We start from the raw sequence: 18,836 nt of genomic DNA, 5'->3' as shown, positions 1-18,836 counted from the left end.
TGTTGTGTTGTGAGTCATCAGGACAAGGGAAGAGATGAGAATCTGACTCCTTGTTCTCAGAAGGCTGATTTATTATTTATGATTTTACATTATATTAAAAGAAATTATATACTGAAGCTATACTAAAGAAAGAGAGAGGAGACATCAGAAAGCCAGAAAGGAATGAATAATAAAACCCCTTGACTCCTCAGAGAGTCTGACACAGCTGGCTGTGGTTGGTCATTAAGAAAACACAATTCTCATGGAACTAATGAAAGAATCACCTACCACATTCCAAAGCAGCAAAACACAAGGAGGAGCAATCAGATAATTGTTATTTACATTTTTCTCTGAGGCTTCTCAACTTCCCAGGAGAAGAAATCCTGGGATTCTTCAAAAAATATCACAGTGACGTGGCACTGCCCAGGTTTAACTGGGAAAGAACATTTTTCTAAGTGTTTCTGACACGCTTTTTCCTGTCTGTACCTGGAGCTGACAACACCAAAGCACTTTTTGTGACTGTGCACGTGGTGTGACAGGGCTGGGAGCGTGGGGAAATGGAACTGCACTGCTGCAGTGGGGAACAGATGTGTGGCATTCATATTTTCTGGAAAAATTCCTTTGTCCAGGATTTTTCTCCTGGCAAGCTGAGAAGCCTCAGAGAAAAAGGAAAACAATAATTATTTGATTTGCTTCTCCTGTGTTTTGCTCCTTTGGAATGTGTTTGGAGATTGTTTATCCAACAGGTGATTGTTTCATTGGATTCTGCTGAGAATTGTTTTCACTCTTTGGCCAACTGGGGCCAAGCTGTGTTGGGGCTCTGGAGAGAGTCAGGAGTTTTCATTATTATCTTTTTAGACTTCTGTAAGTATCCTTTCTGTATTCTTTAGTATAGTTTAATTTAGTATTCTTTAATATAATATAGTATCATAAAATACTACATTTTTAAATGAACTATATACTATTTTATTTATAAAACATATTTATAAAATATGCTATTTTATTTAAAAACTTACAGATTAGCCTTCTGAAAACATAGAGTCAGATTCATCATTCCTTCCTGCCACAGAGCACCCCACAAAAACAGTAAGATGGAAGGTGCTGGGGCTGGAGAAAGTTCAAGCAGACCAAAACAGAGAATGTCTTTTACTTGCATGATGGAAACAAGGAGATAGGCAAAGCACTGCAAGAGTCTTGGTTTCTGTTACTTGGTATCATTATAGGATCTTTTTGTGCACCCTCCTTAGTGTCAGAAATAAATCTATATATTCCAAGGTGGCTGGGGATCTTCCTTTGATGAGAGCAGTTGCAATTCAGTGTGCTGTGTGGAAGACCCACCACAGATTTCATCTTTTTATGAAACTGTGTTCACACATTCTCCAAAAGTATGCATTTTTATCATTTGCACTTTATTGATCAGCCCTTCCTGAGCCATTTTCATCCCTAATTAAGGATGCAGAGAGCTTTACATTATTCTGCTTATGATTTCAAGAGCTCATTTTAGACTGATTGTTTGGGGATTTGCTTCCTTGGGAGAATTTATTACTGTATGAATGAAAATGCCTTTCTGAAGCTGTTAATCAGTTCAAGATTTTAAAAAACTAATTGAGACTATTTCTCATTATTATTAAAGTCTCAGGGGTGCTATAGGGTGTGCACTCTATTATAATCTAGACCTGTAATTTGGATTTGCTTCGTGTGCCCTTTGGCACAATGGTGTACATGGGAATTTTAAGGAGAATGACTGACATTTAGCCACCCCAGCCACAGTGAAGAAAATGTGCTCCTTATTATTTTCTCATCAGCTGCTGCCTCCTGTTAGCAGTGAAATTTTTTTACAAGTGCTGTTTTGATATACTCATTTCTAGAAGGGCTCAAACTAATCAAAAGAACTTCCTAACACTGAGCACTGTTGGGCTGCAATATAATCTTCTCAATGAAGTGGGGGAGGACTCATCATGTGAGTTGTTCTAAAATTGGTTGAGGCAAATCACCAAAGAATTTATGGAAGGGAACATCCATTCTCTGCCATGGGATGTTCTAGATAAGATAATAGGCTATTTCTATCCCTCATGTTGAAATTTAGCATTTCAAGTGCTAGATGGAGTGATACATTGCTTATGCACTGTACCTAGAGATTGTGCATGACATCTGATGGCACTGGGTAATGATGCTGAGGCTCATCCATGAAGCTTTTATACACAGAGCCAGTGTCACCTGAATGATTGCTTTTGTGCAGTGCCCTGGATTGCAGGCAGTTGGTAAGCTGGGTGGAGAATGCTGTTTGTCAGTGTCCTCTTGTATTAGGGGTTTCATTCGTCTTCTGTAGCTCTGATGAAACAATCTGCAGCCTGCAGCCTGTGCAGTTCATCAGTTTTCATTCAAGTGAGCATTCCTTCTGGGCCAGAATCAGAGGCTGAGGGAATGGCTGAGGCTGGAAGGGACCTCTGGGAGTCACCTTGTCCAACCCCACTGCCACCTGGAGCCAGGACCACGTCCAGATGGCTGCTGAGTATCCCCAAGGATGGAGACTCCCCAGCTTCCCTGGGCAGCCCCACACTGCAGGAGTGTTTCCTGATGTTCACCTGGGCCCTGCTGGGTTTCACTTTGTGCCCGTGGGCCCTACTCCTGTCACTGGGCACTGCCTGGCTCCATCCTCTTGGCACCCTCCCTCTGGGGATTTGTGTGTGTCTCTAGGATCCCTCCTAGCCTTCTCCTCTCCAGCCTTTCCTCCTGTGAGAGATGCCCCAGCCCTCACTCACCCTTGTGCCACAAGGCTGGTCTCTCCAGTGCTGTTCCATCCCTCTCTTGTGCTGGGGAGGTCAGAACTGGGTCCAGCACCTCACCCAGCCTGCTGGCATTGCTTTATTTACTGCACCACCCACCTTCTTCCCAGCAGAGTCATCTGGCTGGTTCATGTTCACCTTGGTGCCCACCAGGAGCCCCAGGTCCTTTTGTGCCAAGCTGTGTTCCAGCTGGTTGGCACCCATCAACTACTTTGTCTGAACATCTGTCCCCTTTAGGTGATTATCCTTAAGTTTTGTTATCTTGGCAAGGAATGCACAACTCTTTAATTGCAGGAAGCCAAAATCACTTGCCAAAAGTACTTTTGATTCTCATTGATGTATTAGTCTTTTTATGAGATGCTTAATGGGTTTTGCCATGCAGATTTTCTGAAATGTAATTGTGCAATCTGTAGTAAGTTTTTAGTATGGCTTTACCAGTTATTGTCAATTCAATGAATCTGAATTTACAGCAGTTATGCTTCCAGCAGGCTTAAAGCAGCTGTCTATGTGAAAGTAGTTTGCTTTAGGAATGGGTTTGAGCTTTCCCTAAAAAAGTTTGTATAATCCTGGCTGTGTAGAAGAATACCTGCTGTGTGCTTTGCTTAAAGTTCAGTGACACAACAGACCTCTCCTGTTGATCTTGGTTTTCATTTTATTCTAGTATGCACATCTTATACTCTGAAGAGTTGCTTATATATAATATAAGCAGGTACAACTCCAGTATCAAATTTAATTGAATTAGCAGTTGTGGATGAAGATACTGAACATTCTTAAAAAATAAAGCTCGTGTTCATGAATCATGAAGGTAGAAAAGGTTGGCCTTGCCTCTGCCTGGTTTCTTGAGAATATTTTTATAGTTAATAGAGAATAGTGACCTAAATGGCAGGGCAGTGGACTGGAATTACAAAATCAAGAAGTTTCTCACAGTTTGGCTTTGGAAAACTTTGGAAAGCTATTTGTGTCTCTCTCTGCCTTATTTATCTCACCTGTTAATTGCACATTTTATCTCTCTACCAATAAATATTTATTATTGAAATTAAATCTATTAAATGATTTAATATCCTGCTGTTTTCAGGATGGTGTATTTGAGAGAATTTGACAGAAAAGTCTCTGCCTCAGGTTGAAACTTAACCCACTAATTGTGAAGACAGTCTTTTTCAGGCTTGTGGAGTGGTAATTAAAATCCTGCTTGCAATGAAAACTCAAATGCAACACTAAATATGGAACAGTTCTTTACCCTGCCAGGCTTTCTGCTGAATGGTCTCGTTCCACTTCTCATGTCCTACATCACCCAGTAATCTTTAGATATAAGAACAAAAAAAAATTCTTTCAGCTCCAGTCTTGTGAAGTGAGATTTATTTGAATGAGCCAGGATCTCTCAGTTGCATACTCCAAGTGTGCTGCATAATTAGCATGGAAATCAGTGAATGTGAGGGTATGAGAGAGGGATGCACTAAAATCATAAAGACATCATCTTGGACTGTATAAGTATATAAAGTACTAAAATGAATTTCAATAAATTAGATGTTATATATTAAAAGAATTAATCTTAAAAATGCTGGTACAACTCGTCTGTGTTATTATTCTGATATTGGTTTAATTCCATTTATTCTTGGTGAGCTCATCACTCTGAATTTGCACGTGAGTTTCAAATGATTAAAAATCTTTATACCAGTCCAAAATTACACAATAAAGCATATTACAGCTGTTCTTTAATTATAAAGGATGGTGAGCACACATTTCATCCCTGAAAGCCATATAGTACTATTAAACTGTTTGTGTGGGTTTGATTATTAATGAATGTGAGTTTCATTCATTATCTTAACCAATTAAAAATTTTATGGTTTCCCACTGTATCCTCAAAATAGGAAAATGGACCAGAGCCTGTATCATTTACACAGGGAAAACTATTCCTGCCCGAGAAGGAATTGCAAAGGCCAATATAAATAAAAAGCAATTAAAGTCAGTCTGTGAAAACAGCCATGACTACTGAAGAGAGAGGAATATGTTATTTGGTGTTAATTGTTTGCCCAGAATCTCCTAATGAGTTAAAATGAACATAATTAAAAAGGAGGCTAAATGTCAAGGAAAAATTTCCTAAGCAGTTATTCCGAAGCTTGCTGCTGGCTTCAGGCAGAGGTGGGGGCAGTCTTTGTCACCTGAGATACCTGCAGCTGTGAAAGGAAAAAGTGATGATTAAAAATGCCAGCAGATAGTTCTCAGAGAGATGTCTTCCCTGTCCTTCCTGGCTTTTAGTATCTCTGTTGTCTTAAGAATGAAGTGGCCCCATGAGGCTGAGCAACAGCCACCAGTCATTATTCAAATGTAACTTAATTACAGTTATCTGTGTTCTCTAAGTTCCCATTAGTTTAACAGCTGAATTGCAGTGCCAGCTGTAGCCTTGGTACTCCAGGCTGCAAACCTGTGACAAGGTCAGAGTGTTTTAGAGTGTTTTAGCCTCTCCTACTTGGACTGGGAAAATCTAGCAGATTTTGGGGGGCTGCTGGCACTGTATTTGTGCTCTGTATTCTGCATATTACATTTGCATGTGTTTAAAAATACAGGCAGGCTCCTCTTGTAGTGAACTGTCAAAGCTAATATAGAGATTTAATGATATAAAAATAAAAGGGTTAATAATAAAGGATACAATTCAGTCTTTTTATAAGTTTATGTAAAAGTGAGGAGGTAGGCAGATGGGAGGGTTTGTTGGAGTTTTTTAGAGAGCAAGAGATTTTTTTCATCTGTTCTCATCCAAAGTAGTTGTCTTTGCTTTCAGGGTTTATTTGTAATAGTGGAAGGAATCCTTTGCAGCAGGGACACTGTTTGCATAGTGCTGTCAGTGCCATCCCTTTCTTGCTGTCTCTGTCTTGTGGAAGTGAGGCTCAGGCTGGAGTAGGAGATGAGAAGAGGCTGTATTTTAAATATAGCTAATGCCTCAGTTGTCTGGGTGCATTTTTCTGGTGTTTTATGCTGAAGAAAAAGACTGTGATGTGGGAAACAAAGCTGAAATGCTCTGGAAGCAATGGAGTCAGCTTTCAAGGTACAATTTTAATTCAGGGAGCTTGAGACCTGTGTGATCCTTTCTTGTTAGTACAAGATTTCCCTGCTTATAGGTCTCCTAGTCAGTGGAAACTGAAGATAAGGAATGTGGATTTTTTGCATGAAAAAGAATACAGTAATGGTTTGATGAATAGACACTCTGACAATAAAGCTCTTCTGTCTCATTGAAACTGTAGATTGCTAGCTGTTACATGACACTGAACAGGTTTCCTTTTAGTATTGGCACACAGTGACTTAAGTGTGGTGGGGCATTAGAAAAGATTGAATTATTTTAATTTTACTTTTTCACAGGGTCCTGAAGCCATTGTGTTTTATTTTGAGATAAATTATCCTATTTATCTTGTCTGCATAAATACCTATATGAATAATGCAAGAAGCTGCTAAAAGTAAAAATTACAGACCTTTCTTTAAAGGACAGGATTAATATCTTGCAAGAGCTTATATGAAACCAACTGGTGCCTTTATTCTCCAATGCAAAAATGTGCCATTTATGGGCATTTGCAAAACCACTAAAGTGGAGTGTTTCCAGATCCATCAAGAGTTGTCTCCTAATGGCAGTAAAATGGACTGAGTGGAGTAAAAGCAGGCAGCAGGATGGTTTGTGTGAGATCTCCTTTTCCATGGATGTTATAACAAGGCTTGAATAAAAAACCCTACAAAAACAGTATCATGGTGGTAAGAGCAGCATGTCTTGGGGCAAGAAATGAAAAATACTACCCTTAATGGAAAGGTAGTGCAGATATTTAGCCAGAGACTGCAGAGGAAAATTAGGATTATGAAACTTTCCACTTGCCAAGGAAACATTGAATTGTTAGTTTCTCACAAGCACTCTGTTTTAGACTGTCTAGATACTAATGCAGACATGCAGAAAACCCAGACAAAACTGCCCATGCTGCTGCCAGGGGCACTGAGAGCAAGCAACACCTGCAGCATGGCAACACAGCCAAAAGATGCCCACCAATTATTTTTTCTGGCCTGTGTGAAGTGACAGAATTTCTGATCAGGTTTTAATGTGCTCCTTTGAAAAAGATTAGAATTTCTATACTGTTTTCACTCACAGGTCAGCACTGTACACTTTCATTTCAGCTTAACATACCTTTAAGAAGAAAGTACATATAGCACATTCTGGTAAGCATCTGCACACACAAAACACACAAAAATAGTGTGTATGTCTAACTCAAATTCTATAGCAAAACCCCAAACCAGACTTGGATAGAGAGACTTGTATCCTGAGGCAAATATGCAAATATAGTGCTAGAATCTAAAGATGGAAAAGCAAGGATGAAGAGATGGATCCTTATTCCCTGAATTGGTTCTTGTCTATGTCAACACTTCTCTGTGCAGAAGAAATGCTCAAAACCAGTGTTTTGAGGACACAGGATGTCCAGCTGGAAATGGTCTATTAACTGAACTAAATAATGTCACATGGTGTATGAAACACCATTTTATGGAGCTGTTATTTGCTTTTCCCTCTTGCTATTCTGAGCATCATAAATCTCAATTTCTACAACATCCACAATATTTTCCTATTCCTGCAGACTTCTGTTTGTACACACGCTACCAACAAGGCACAGGATGGTAGGAGAAGCTTGCAGAGCTCATCATGGTATTTCCAACCCTTTTAAAAGTGCTTATGTGCACCATTTCAAGGAACAGGAATGTGTTGGATAAGCAGAGATGCTGTTCAGGGTTTTCCTTGTTGATAGAGTGCTTCATGCACGTCACTCCACTGCTGATGTGCTCCCAAAGGAATGCTAACCTGCTGCAGAAGCAGAGGGAGAATTGATTCCCCATTCTCCTTCCTGCACCATCCTCCCAGCCTGTATCCAGCACCTGCATGCAGGAGAGGGCTGGGCTGGGGAGCAACAAGGAGTGCTGAGCTTAACCTTAACAGCAGAGGTAGTGGTGGGAAGTGGAGCTTGAAGAGCTTTGTCCTAGTTGCTTCCACACCAGTGGTGTCTGTCAGGGCAGATTTTCCCAAAAAGCCCACATAGCTTCTCTTGTCCTTTGCCCACTGCCCCCAGGGTGTGTAGGACAATGCTGGCATAGCTCCACTGGCTTAAGGAGGTCAAAGAAGTAAAGATGAACCTGTAAAACTGAAAGCAAGTCTTTTTTTCCCAGCTCTGCTGGTTGAAGAAATTGGTTAGTGTCTCCCTACACATCAGGGAACAAAGCTGTAACAATTATGGTGCTGCCACAGTGAAGTCTTGAAGGAGTTCTGTGTATTATTTTACTTTTTGACATAATGTAGAGGCATAACCTAATGGCTCTTCTTCTGTGTAGTAAAGTGCTGCCTAGTAAAGTTTTGGTACCCTGGCAGACAGGCTTTCTGAAAAGTAGACTGCTAGTCAGTGTCCTTTGCCCTGAGCCTAAATCACATACTTTTGAAAGGGCTTAAGCTTAGAAATGAACTTTAGGAACTCTCTATTAATTTTGTAAATAAAAAATGTAAAATTGAGCAGATTGAAGTCCAGTGCAGGTCTGACACAAGAAAGCAGTCTTTGAACAGAAACATTCTCCAGTCCAACACTGGGAAAGAAAGGAAGGTAAGGAGGAGGATTCATTTGCTATTGACCTGCAGTAGCAAAGTCATTCACTTTCCAAATAGGATTAAACCTGTTTCATCAGCCATGACATGTGAAAAGATCATGGTTATAAATTCCATTTGCTGTAATGAATTGGAAGTGTCTGAGTTTGCAAGCAGCACTCACCGTTGATGGACAGCTACATTCGTGCAGTGTTTTAACACTAAAATTAGCTTCCACAAAGTACAAAGTACAGAAGAGGTGACAGCAGTGACAGATCTTAAAGCATTTAAAAATTGACTTTTTTGTTAGATGGGAGCTGAATAAAGCTAGAAATAAATAGTGTTTATGATCCTGTTATGTAGATAACTTGGTTCATGCTTGAGCGAGGGTGAACACGAGTCTTGGAAAATGGCATTTTTTAGGTTTCTCACCCATATTTCAACAAGAATAAATATTGTTACTGAAATGAGGAAAAAATCGAACTTCTCTGTGGTATTGCTTGTAAGATGTGAGAAAATGGGATTGTGTTGAAGGATACTTCATTCAAATTGATTTCCATGTGCATCAACATGACTCCAGTGCAGTCCATGAAACCATGTTGGTGTATGTATTTTGGAAATGGAGATACAAGCTGCATTCTGTGGTTAGTTAATCACCTTAACTCAGTCTTGCATCAGGATCATGAGACATTTGTCCTTTGATGCTTGTGGAGCTAAATGTCATTTCCAAACCTGTTTTCACCAAGTTTTTTTGGGTTTTTTATGCACATTTTAAGTGTGCCAAGACAAAAAAATATCTCAGTGGGCGAAAATGGGAATTATTTGGGAATAATTTGGGTCTCCTTTTAATTTATTAGTTACCCAGCTGAAAACTGTCCAAAATTAAAAAAAAACAAAAAAACTTGAGCTGAATAGAGGAATGAAAATATAATGGCTTCTTAAATTACCACAAGGTTAGCATGTAATTAATTTGCTAATTTTAATTACAACCCTACAAAATGTGCTGAAAAATGCTCAAAGGGGAGCAGCAGCCAGGTGCCAGCCATGATTAGCCAAGGTTACTGGCAATTACGAAGTCTCTATTAAACGTGTTGCAGAAATTTGAGAAACCCCTTTCTAAAAACAGCCCATTTATTGAAAACCCAGCAGGGTGTTCATCATGCTGTATCTTTCCATTTCTACAGACTTGCTGTCATTTGCCTCACTCCTTTCCAGCTAAATGTTTTATTGCAGCTGAAACTGGCCTGCTTTTTCTGTTTGTCACACGCTGTTACACTTGTACTGGGTGTTTATTTTGATCACACAAACGAAAGAGATTAAGCAGTGTTTGTGAAGTGGTCTGAGCACCTTCAGTTCCAGAGAGCTGCCAATATCTCAGCTGAATGCTGGAAACACAATTCCTGAAGAAAATGCTTTTTCTTTCCAAAATGTCCTGGCACATGCAGTTTGTAAAGCAGGAATGTTGCTGAAAGTGCCTTTTCAGTGGACAGCCTGTTCTGCAGTGCTTTAAATGCACAGACAAATGTAATTTCTGGGCTAAAAAAGCAAACAGAAATCCCCAACACAAAAAAACGAACAAGGAACAAAAAAATCTGCATGTTTGCTTTGCATTTTCAGCAAATCATGGTGTAAAAGAGTGTCTTGTCTGTAACAGATGACATGATGTATTATTGTTATTTTTTATGGTTGTTCTGTGAGTCATGCTTTAAATGTCTGTTGTTTGGAGCTGTAATAAACCTTGATCCATCTATTAAAGGAAATCTTTATAAAAAACTCCAAACCAATAAGATTTTTAAAAAAAAAAAAACCAAACCTACAGTATCGGTGTCAAAGGAAATTAATTTCCCGGCTGGCTTGTGTTTTTCTCTGAGGCAGATATTGATGAGTGTGCAGAGGGGATCATTGCGTGTCACAGCCATTCACGCTGTGTTAACCTCCCGGGGTGGTACCACTGTGAGTGCAGAAGCGGTTTCCATGACAATGGAAGCTATTCTCCTGCCGGGGAGTCCTGTGTGGGTAAGCAACCATCAGAGAGCCTTTCTTTTCATCCTTGTGCATGGTGTTCCCGAGGGACTGTGGAGTTGCTGAGCAGCCGAGGTGTCTGTCTGTCTGTCTGTCTGTCTGTCAGCCAGGCAGGGTCCTGAGGGGTTCTCCAGGAGGGACATCCCAAGCCTGACCCAGGCTCTGCTCCCTTTGTCAGAGCAAGGGGCTGGGAAGGGACCTTGCAATTCAAGGTTCCAACAGAGCGATAGAAGAACCTCTCTGTGGCTTGTCTGTGTTGCTTTGGTTTGCTTGCTTTCCATCTTTCAGCATCTCCATCGTTCATTTTTTAGGATTATGCAAATACCATCAAATTCTCTGGGCACCATGTTTGCAGAGTAAGGTCCCAAGAGCACGAAGAGAGAGGGATTTGTAATGAGTGCCAAGGAGTTTGTCCGTGTTTCTGTGGGAGGACAGAGGATGAGGCTCCATCAGGAGTTCATGCTGGCTCCTGCAGGCTGTGTGCCCTCACTGGCTGTAGGGCTCTGGGTGCCACTGCAGCAATAAAACCAGGCTGAAGATGGTAATCCTGCCTTTCCCCTGCTTTGCAGGTTTTCCATCTTTCAGTTGTTTGCCTTATACTTAATTTCCATGTGGTATTTTATCACCATGAGGGGAGTTTAAAACTCTTCAGAAGGGATCCCATTTTAACTTCTGAGGTACCAATCAACTGGCTCCTAGTGTTACTCTGCCCTTTATTTGGCATTTCAGTTACTTCTGAGTTTTGTATTAAAGCTCTTCTCCTTCTTTTGTGTTTTTTTTTGTTCTTGTTGTTTTGTTGGGTTTTTTTTAATGCTGTAAATTTAATTTATCATGTCCGTCACTTCAAAGGGTGTTTTTTCCTATGATTTAAACTCCGTAATTAAAAAAAATTTGTAACAAAAATATAAATTTACTTGTAAAAAACGATCCCATCTTTTATGAATTCTGGCTTTTAGAAGCCCTTGGGATAAGGTAGTGTCATAATTTAAAAATGCAGAGGAATGATAATGATTTTCAAAGCAATATTCTGTGGATTGTCCAGCTAAGTTAGCTTTTTACACATTGTCCTAAGCTGGTGGGGAGCTCAATAAAATCACAGCAGTGAACTTCTTCAGAAGGTGTCTGTGTAAAAATTGGCAAATTTTGCAGCATTTCAGGATTCCATAGATGAAATAGATGAAAGTCATGTATTTCTAAATGAATTTTCAAATGTTAGAAAGTCCTCCTCTGGTTTATTTGAATGCTGTAAAATGAGTGATGAATGGAACAATTGAAAAAACTTTTTTGTGAGAAGTCAAAGCAACGTGACACAGCTTTCAGAAAGCCCTGAGGCAGCTGGGGGTACGAGGCATTTTTTGGCATTTTTGTACCCCTCCCATGGGGAGCCCCATCCCTCCTACCTCCTGTAGCTGATTTGGGAAGCACAAGATCCAGAGCCAGGCTGAGAAGACAGACACAGAGCAAGACTCTGGCTGACCCCCAGGCAGGCTCAGCTCTGGAAAGGTCAGTGCTGCTTGCTCTGGGTCACTGGTGAAGGGCTGGGTGCTGCAAAAAGGAGCCCCAGATGTTCTGGTGGAGGCTGGAGGAATAAGATTTCATGAAGACACACTGCCCCCATTTTGACCTGCACAGCATGCTGGAAGTCTGGGAGGTGAGGTGCTCCTCTTGCCATATGCAAGTTGTAAACAGAATGTGAAATTAGTGGGGTTATTTTAATGAAGTAGCTTCTCTGAACCATCTGCTGCAGGGTCCCAGTGAGGAAGAGAAATAAACCAGTTTGCCTCACCAGTAGAATGAAATAAAATAATTAAAAAATTAATTGGAAGATTCTGCTAACCCGTATTGACAAATTTCAAGTCATGATGTTTATTTCAAAATGCAGCTAAGAATTGGGTAGAACAGCAGAGAGGGAACACTGCACCTTCTAGCTAATGTCACATTACAGAACTTGTTTGCATGGTGGAACATTTAGAGACAGAACTGGTGTCTTTCACTCTGTTTCAGATAAAAAAGGGTTCATCTGCTCAGCAGCAGTATTTTTTCCTGGTGTACTGTATATTGAATTTGTGTACATGAGGGTGGTATGAGCCATAGTCTTTCAGTGTGTTTTGAAACATTTCTTCTTCCTCCCTGAAGGACAAACTTGGAGAACAATAAATAGGCTAAAAACATAAGAAATGAGATTAAACCCCTTCCTACAAAATAATAACAATAAATATTACACAGAGTCTCAAGTATCCCAAGACAGTGGGAGGGAGAACTCATCTCTCAGAGATTGCCCAAAGCCCAGGCAGCCAGTTCTTTTGTTGGATCCATTTATGTACATTTGGTTAACCCCTTTTCCCTCCCTTGTGTGTAGGTGTTATGGAGCTGAGTCATTGCTTGCACTATCTCTGCAGTGCTTGCAAAACATTAAGAAAAATAGCATCTATTTGGGAAGTGTGATACCTCAGTGCTTCTAAAAGCTAAATTCTCATAGACAAAGGGAAAACAGGGGAGTTTGTCACCTGGTGAGGGACAATTGAGAAAATCAGCAGAGAAGGTCATAATATTGCACCAGAGCTTTGATAATAAGGATCTGTGGCTTAGCCAGGCCCCTTCAAGACTGGGAAAATTCTGTTATTGCTCAAAATATCAACCAAAGACAGCTTTTATCAGGGATGTCAGCTTCCTATAGTGATGGTGAGTGGACTCAAATGAAGAGAATGTAATTTGATTTCCCACAGTAGTGTTTTTAGGAGCCCCTGGTCCTTCACAATGTGTTATTAAAAAAACTGCTTGCAGACAAAAGACAATTGCTGTAAGAAGCTGCTACCAAAGTTTGCCTGGCAATTAAAACCTGTAGGCTACAGCTGCTGTGTTGTTTGGTTGGGTTTGTTTTTTTTTTAATTTTGTAATAGGAGCTTGGCTGCAATCTGAAGTAAAGAAACAATAAAACTTCATGGAGAATGATGAGCTGTCATGTGATACAGTATTTGTGACTATCTACCCAAAGCAAATTAGTCTTTTCAATCTCCATCTCTAAGTGAGATGCTTCCAGTCTGTGGAGTGCTGTTCAGACCCTGGAGTGCAGATTTACTGATTCTCTTTTTTTCATAATGATTTGTGGTTTTTGGTCCCTACTCTGGGATTTGCACTCACAGAAGGAACAACCACCAAGGCAGCAGTGCCTGTCAGGTTTTGTTTTTTTTTTTTTTTTTTTAGGAACCACTACAAATTTTATAGGGGAGCTTAACATGGATGCTCCTCCCACCAAATGCCCACAGGATTCACCATTTATTTCAGCCTGAAAGGTAGTGTAGCTAGACCTCACTGCAGGATTAGAGTTGCTGCTTTGGGGAAGGGAGAGCTGGGAAAAGGGAGGACTGAAGAGCTCATGAAAGAAAACCCCACAGGTATTAATCCCCCACAAGAGCTGGGTGCAGCAGTGCTGGCAGGTCAGATCTGGGTGGACTTTAAATCTGTTCCTGAAGGTTTCCTGTATTCCATGGTAGGCTGCAGTGGTGTCTCTTATCTAGATTAGAAACTAAAAGCAAAGGAGATTAGATTTTATTTTTCTCCCTTTCTGTTTCACACAAAAAGGAGAAGACCCATCCTTCAAAACTCTTCCCGTGTGCCTGAGAATTGCTTTCCTATCTGTTGGTAGGGATGTGCTCTGTAGGCAGAAAAACAGGTTTGCATGTGGTACAGAGTATCCAAGACCAAAGAGAACTTGCCATTTCACAGCTTTCTTCTGTTCTGCTCATTGAATTTCTTAAAGCTCACAGTGTCAGAGTTGGTGTCAGTGGATTTTATCCTGTAAAATAAAGGTTGTCTTACTCACTTTCCATCCAGTAAATTCTAATTTTTGTATTCTGACAGAAAATTGTGTTACATATCTTCAAGGTAATTGTGTTTAGTCATTTCTATGTTTTTAGAAAGCTTTAGTAAATTCTTTATTCAGAATCTAATTCATTATGCACTGTTCTTTAATAGACCATTGTGTCTCTATAGAATTAAAGTGCTATCATAAAATATTTTCTAGCTAAAAATGAATCCCTTTGGTGATATTTTTTTCAAGGACAACTCCCAATAACTTTGATTTAAAAAGAAGGCAAAACAATCATTAAGTGACGAGTTGTCTGTGAAAAATGATTTGTCAAAACAGAGTTTAGTTAACTTGTACATACATTGGTTTGGGAGCCCAGCTTACATTTTTCACGTTAACAATATAGTGTAATGGTTTAATGTACCATAACAGTTAAAATTAGCACATTAGTAGGGTTCTTTCTTCTGCAACAGCTTATCATGATGATACAGAGCACCACACAGCATGGCTTGCTTGCCCACATTTATTAAGGTGCTGTGGAAAAGGCTTACAATTAAAACCTGGATAGCCTTGAAAAGTAAGAAATGAAGTAGCCAGGGATTGATTTAAAATTTCAGTGCAAGCAAGTTAATGAACTTGTGTTGATGTGTACAGTCATGCTTGTCTTCTACCTGATTCAAATGCAGTGGCCGTGGGACCTCTCATAATATCTGAGGCAAATTAGTTCTCATTACAGCCAAAAAGGATGGAAAAGGAAATTGCATCTCAGGGGATTGTTTGCTTCCATTTTGATTCTGTTTTCTTGTCTGCCCACATTACTGAGCTATCCATGTACTTTGAGAGTGCATTGGAAATGAGCACCTCTTGGGTGGTTTCCTTCTCCTTCTTTTTTCACCCACAAAATGTGACTGATTGCTAAAATGTGTATGGTCAGGTACTTGTGGCTGTGCATTTGTTTATAGAAGCACTGCCTGGAGAGTTTGAAGAGTGAAGATGTTGATCAGTTGTGTGAGGGTCTTTCCAGCAATCCCTTTGCTGCTGCTGTGTTGTTGATGGAAAATTGCATAAAGCTTTGCAGTACAAGCAAATTTCTGCTCAGTATGGGTGTTTCCACTATAGCCTCGCTGCTCTTTGAGAGGGAGCTGTCTGGAGAGGGTAAGGAAAGCCCTGCCACTTTTATTTGGGTTAATTAGTAGTTTTTGCCACAGAGAATCTCAGTATCATGAACAAAACTGCAAAATCCTATTTCAAGCATGAAAATCAGATTATTTCCATAGATTGACAGGATACATGAAAGAATTAATCCCTCCAAACATAAAGAGAGATGTTTTGGTCTTTTCCTTTATGTATAGGGAAAGAATAAGGAGTCTCCTTGCTACTTCCAGTGTTCTTCAGAGTTGCTTGATTTATAAATTGATATTTTATCTCCTTCCTACTTTGTGCTGGTATTATTGGAAATGAGATTTGTGTGCAGTTTTGCCTTGCCCATCTTGAAGTGTTCCAGTTTTGGGCCTGGGAACAGGTGTGGGAAAGCAAATGAAACCCGACGGGACTTTCAGTGGAGAATTTCAGCTAAGCAAGGATTTGAACACTACAAAAATAAGCTAAGTGCAAAAGTCTTATCACAGTTTTCACATTCACTAAATTCTTGTTTTGGACAACTGAACTAGGCTAACTTTTCAACACCTAAGTTGAAAAGTTTTTCACTGATATATGGTTTCACCAAGGTACCTCAGACTCAGCATCTACAATTCAGCCTGATGGAAATTGTTTAAGAGTTCTTTGTGGAATCAAAGTCAATGCTGAAGAATAACCTGAGAATAACCATTGATTCCAGTTGCTAAAGAGAAATTTCACACCAAATACAAGTACTTTCTTTCATGCTTTGCATAGCCATCTACATGCTGATCTCACCCTGATATGGCCATTTGATCTTCATTAAAATAAAATGCTTTCTGCACCTAACTGAGAGCTAACAATGTGGGAGCATTTGGCTGGGCTCTTCTTCCTTCCCACGCCCTCAGGCTGAAGGGGTGACAGGGACAAAAACATGTTATGCTTGTAACTTTTTCCCCTCAAGTTACAGGAACATTGACTGTTCTGACTTTTGGAAATGCAATCAACGACAGCAAAAAAACTGCCAAAGGGATATTCTCAAAAAGTTAGTTCTGTTCAAAGTTCTGCTGAAAATGAGTGCAGTGTCCAAACCTTTTACATCTGACTCATGACTAAAACTTTTAAATAATAAATGCCATAAAAAGAATAATAAACTATTATTTATGAATTTATGTTCATGCTTTGCTTGACTCTTCATCAAGAATCACCCATTTGCCAGTTTGGGCTGCTTTTCATGGGGACATCCTTTTTATGTGTGTTAAATGGAGACCAGCAGCAGAGGTACATAAATGGGGTTCTTCCCTTCTGCATGCACATAAGAGATTAGGTTGGCTTTGTTTGAACAGGTCTGTACTACTGAAAACATGAATAATGTTAGTTTCTATAATTGCTAACATCTGGCTTTCCATAAATCTGTTAAATTACATGGAAACAGAATTAGATTTCAGTGTCATAAGTAAAGCAATTAAATGCAACTCTGTAGGCAATATGTCTTTATCTTCATCTGTGAAATCCTTTTAGTTCTGAGCTGTGAAAGCTACCCTTCTAATCTGCACTGTTATTCTGCCACATCCTGTACAGATTATAGTCAAGGAGCTCTGAATGGGGTAGGGAAGACAGTGTTGATGATGCTGGTTGAAACCACCAGAATACTTCATTTATACCTTTGTTTTCAACAAAAACCACAAGTCAAAGTCTATTGAAAGGAAAAAGGGATATCTTTGAGAATGTTTTAAGTTTTACAGTAGCTGCTTGGATATAATTCATTGGATACCAGCTCATTCATAGTTCTCTTTATGTCAGTCTTCATGCTTTTTGCTTCCTGCAGTACTCTGGCACTTGTTAAACCACAAACTACAAGTTTTAATTTCTCTTAGTGCTGCATCTTTTTCACCACCAGTAGTGAATATTTCAAGTACTTAGTTATGGCTAAGTTGTGCCCTAGAGCAACAATGTTCTTTTTTGGCAATTATGGCTTTCAGGACAGCAAAATGCCCCATTTTTAGGCAAGTCTGAGTGAGGAGCAATTGAATCATGCTGTCAGGCCACTGGGACCTTTTGTGCAAAGGACTGGCCCACAGGTTAGCCCAGGAGTGAAGCCCTGGGAAGGCAGTGAATAAATTACCTCCAGCTTCCCTCTGGGTCTCCGAGCACAACAAGGAAAAGTCATTTTCTGGCAGCCCCAAGCTTTGACTCGGTTGTGCAGACTGATTTTCACATTTCATCAAAATCCAAGGGCGTGAGCACATTTCTGCTTGTTCCTGGAGTATTTGTGAATTGAAATCAGGAATTGTACTATCCACACCAGACTGAATGTAGTGATATGATTGCTATAAAGAGTTTCCTTCAGCAGAATGAGAGAATTCTTAGTCTTTTTAAGATAGGACATTTTGAGGTGATGAATCATGAAACTGTGGCACTTGTCCTCCAAGTAAGGCCACTGGACATCACATCCTACCTAAATTAGACTTTAGGTAACTTTTGTTTGTAAGTTCTTTTGACTCTGTTGGTTTAGAGGGAAGTTAAAAGTACTGTTGGGTAATACTGAGCAGTTAACATTTCACCCTAGCAGTAAGGTAATTTCAAATTATAAGTATGGTGGTTCTTCCTTGTAATTTCTGAATTTATCTACTGCTATTCTGGAACTATCATGGCAGAAACCATCACATATTTCTAAAGGATTTTATTTTCCACCCTTCCTTCCACTGTTGATTGCAGTTTTCATTGCTCATGTTGGAACAAAAGAGACCCACCAGTTTACTGGTATTTCATTTGGACAATTTGTCAATATTTTGTTTAAGAAAAGTCCAAAGTTATTGTCTGAAAGAATCACCCATTTTTAGCAATGTGCTTAAAAATCTAATAGCTTTCTTTGCAAGAAAAAGAACACTGCATGAATTCCCTAGATAAATTCATATTGCATAATTATATTTTACCCTCCAAGAGCAAATTTATTGGGATACTGTAATTCACTTTTCTCTGGTGTATAATCATTTTCTCTTGTCACCTATTCTTTGTGTCATTGCTAAATCATACTGCATAGCTTTAAGACATATTTTTTTGTGTATATAAGGTGTCTCCAAGTTCTTTTTTTTCCATTTTTTTTTCCAATTCACTTACACCTTCCAGCAATGGGAAAAGAATGCAACTGACTGCTTCTAGTGTGGGGAATGTTGCTTGTGCTAGGAAATTATAAAGAATAATGCACTTCTATTTTGATGTAAAACCCAGAACAGAGAGTGGTCTAGATAACAGAAAGTCACTCTGCTTGTTAGTTTCTAGTCACTGGGAAATGAGTAAGGTTCAGATTTGTCACTGATAGATGGTTTCACCAAGGTACCTCAGACTCAGCATTTACAGTTCAGCCTGATGGAGATCATTTCAGAATTCTTTGTGGAATCAAAGTAAATACTGGAAAATAATAACCTAAAACCCATCAGTGTTTGAAGTCTACCAAGTAAATTTGGAAGAAATATGTATAAAAAGGAATATATATATGTAAAAAGCAATGCGCCCTCATCCACCAACAAGAATAAGC

The 18,836-nt window shown here is 39.6% G+C and overlaps 1 protein-coding gene across 2 annotated transcripts in view; it reads left to right on the top strand.

Moving 5' to 3' along the window:
- The window catches only part of NELL1 (neural EGFL like 1), a 300,065-nt gene that overhangs the window by 270,054 nt on the left and 11,175 nt on the right, over positions 1-18,836 (top strand). Inside the window, exon 16 of one of the 2 annotated variants that reach the window (XM_059848302.1) lies at positions 10,228-10,368. The exons of the other annotated variant lie outside the window; for it this stretch is intronic. Coding sequence (XP_059704285.1) covers positions 10,228-10,368 — 141 coding nt within the window. The remainder of the gene's footprint in view (positions 1-10,227; positions 10,369-18,836) is intronic. 2 annotated transcript variants of the gene reach the window in all.

The sequence above is a fragment of the Haemorhous mexicanus genome, chromosome 6 (genome assembly GCF_027477595.1).
Source record: "Haemorhous mexicanus isolate bHaeMex1 chromosome 6, bHaeMex1.pri, whole genome shotgun sequence".
NCBI lineage: Eukaryota > Metazoa > Chordata > Aves > Passeriformes > Fringillidae > Haemorhous > Haemorhous mexicanus.
This window is presented reverse-complemented; position numbering and strand designations above follow the sequence as displayed.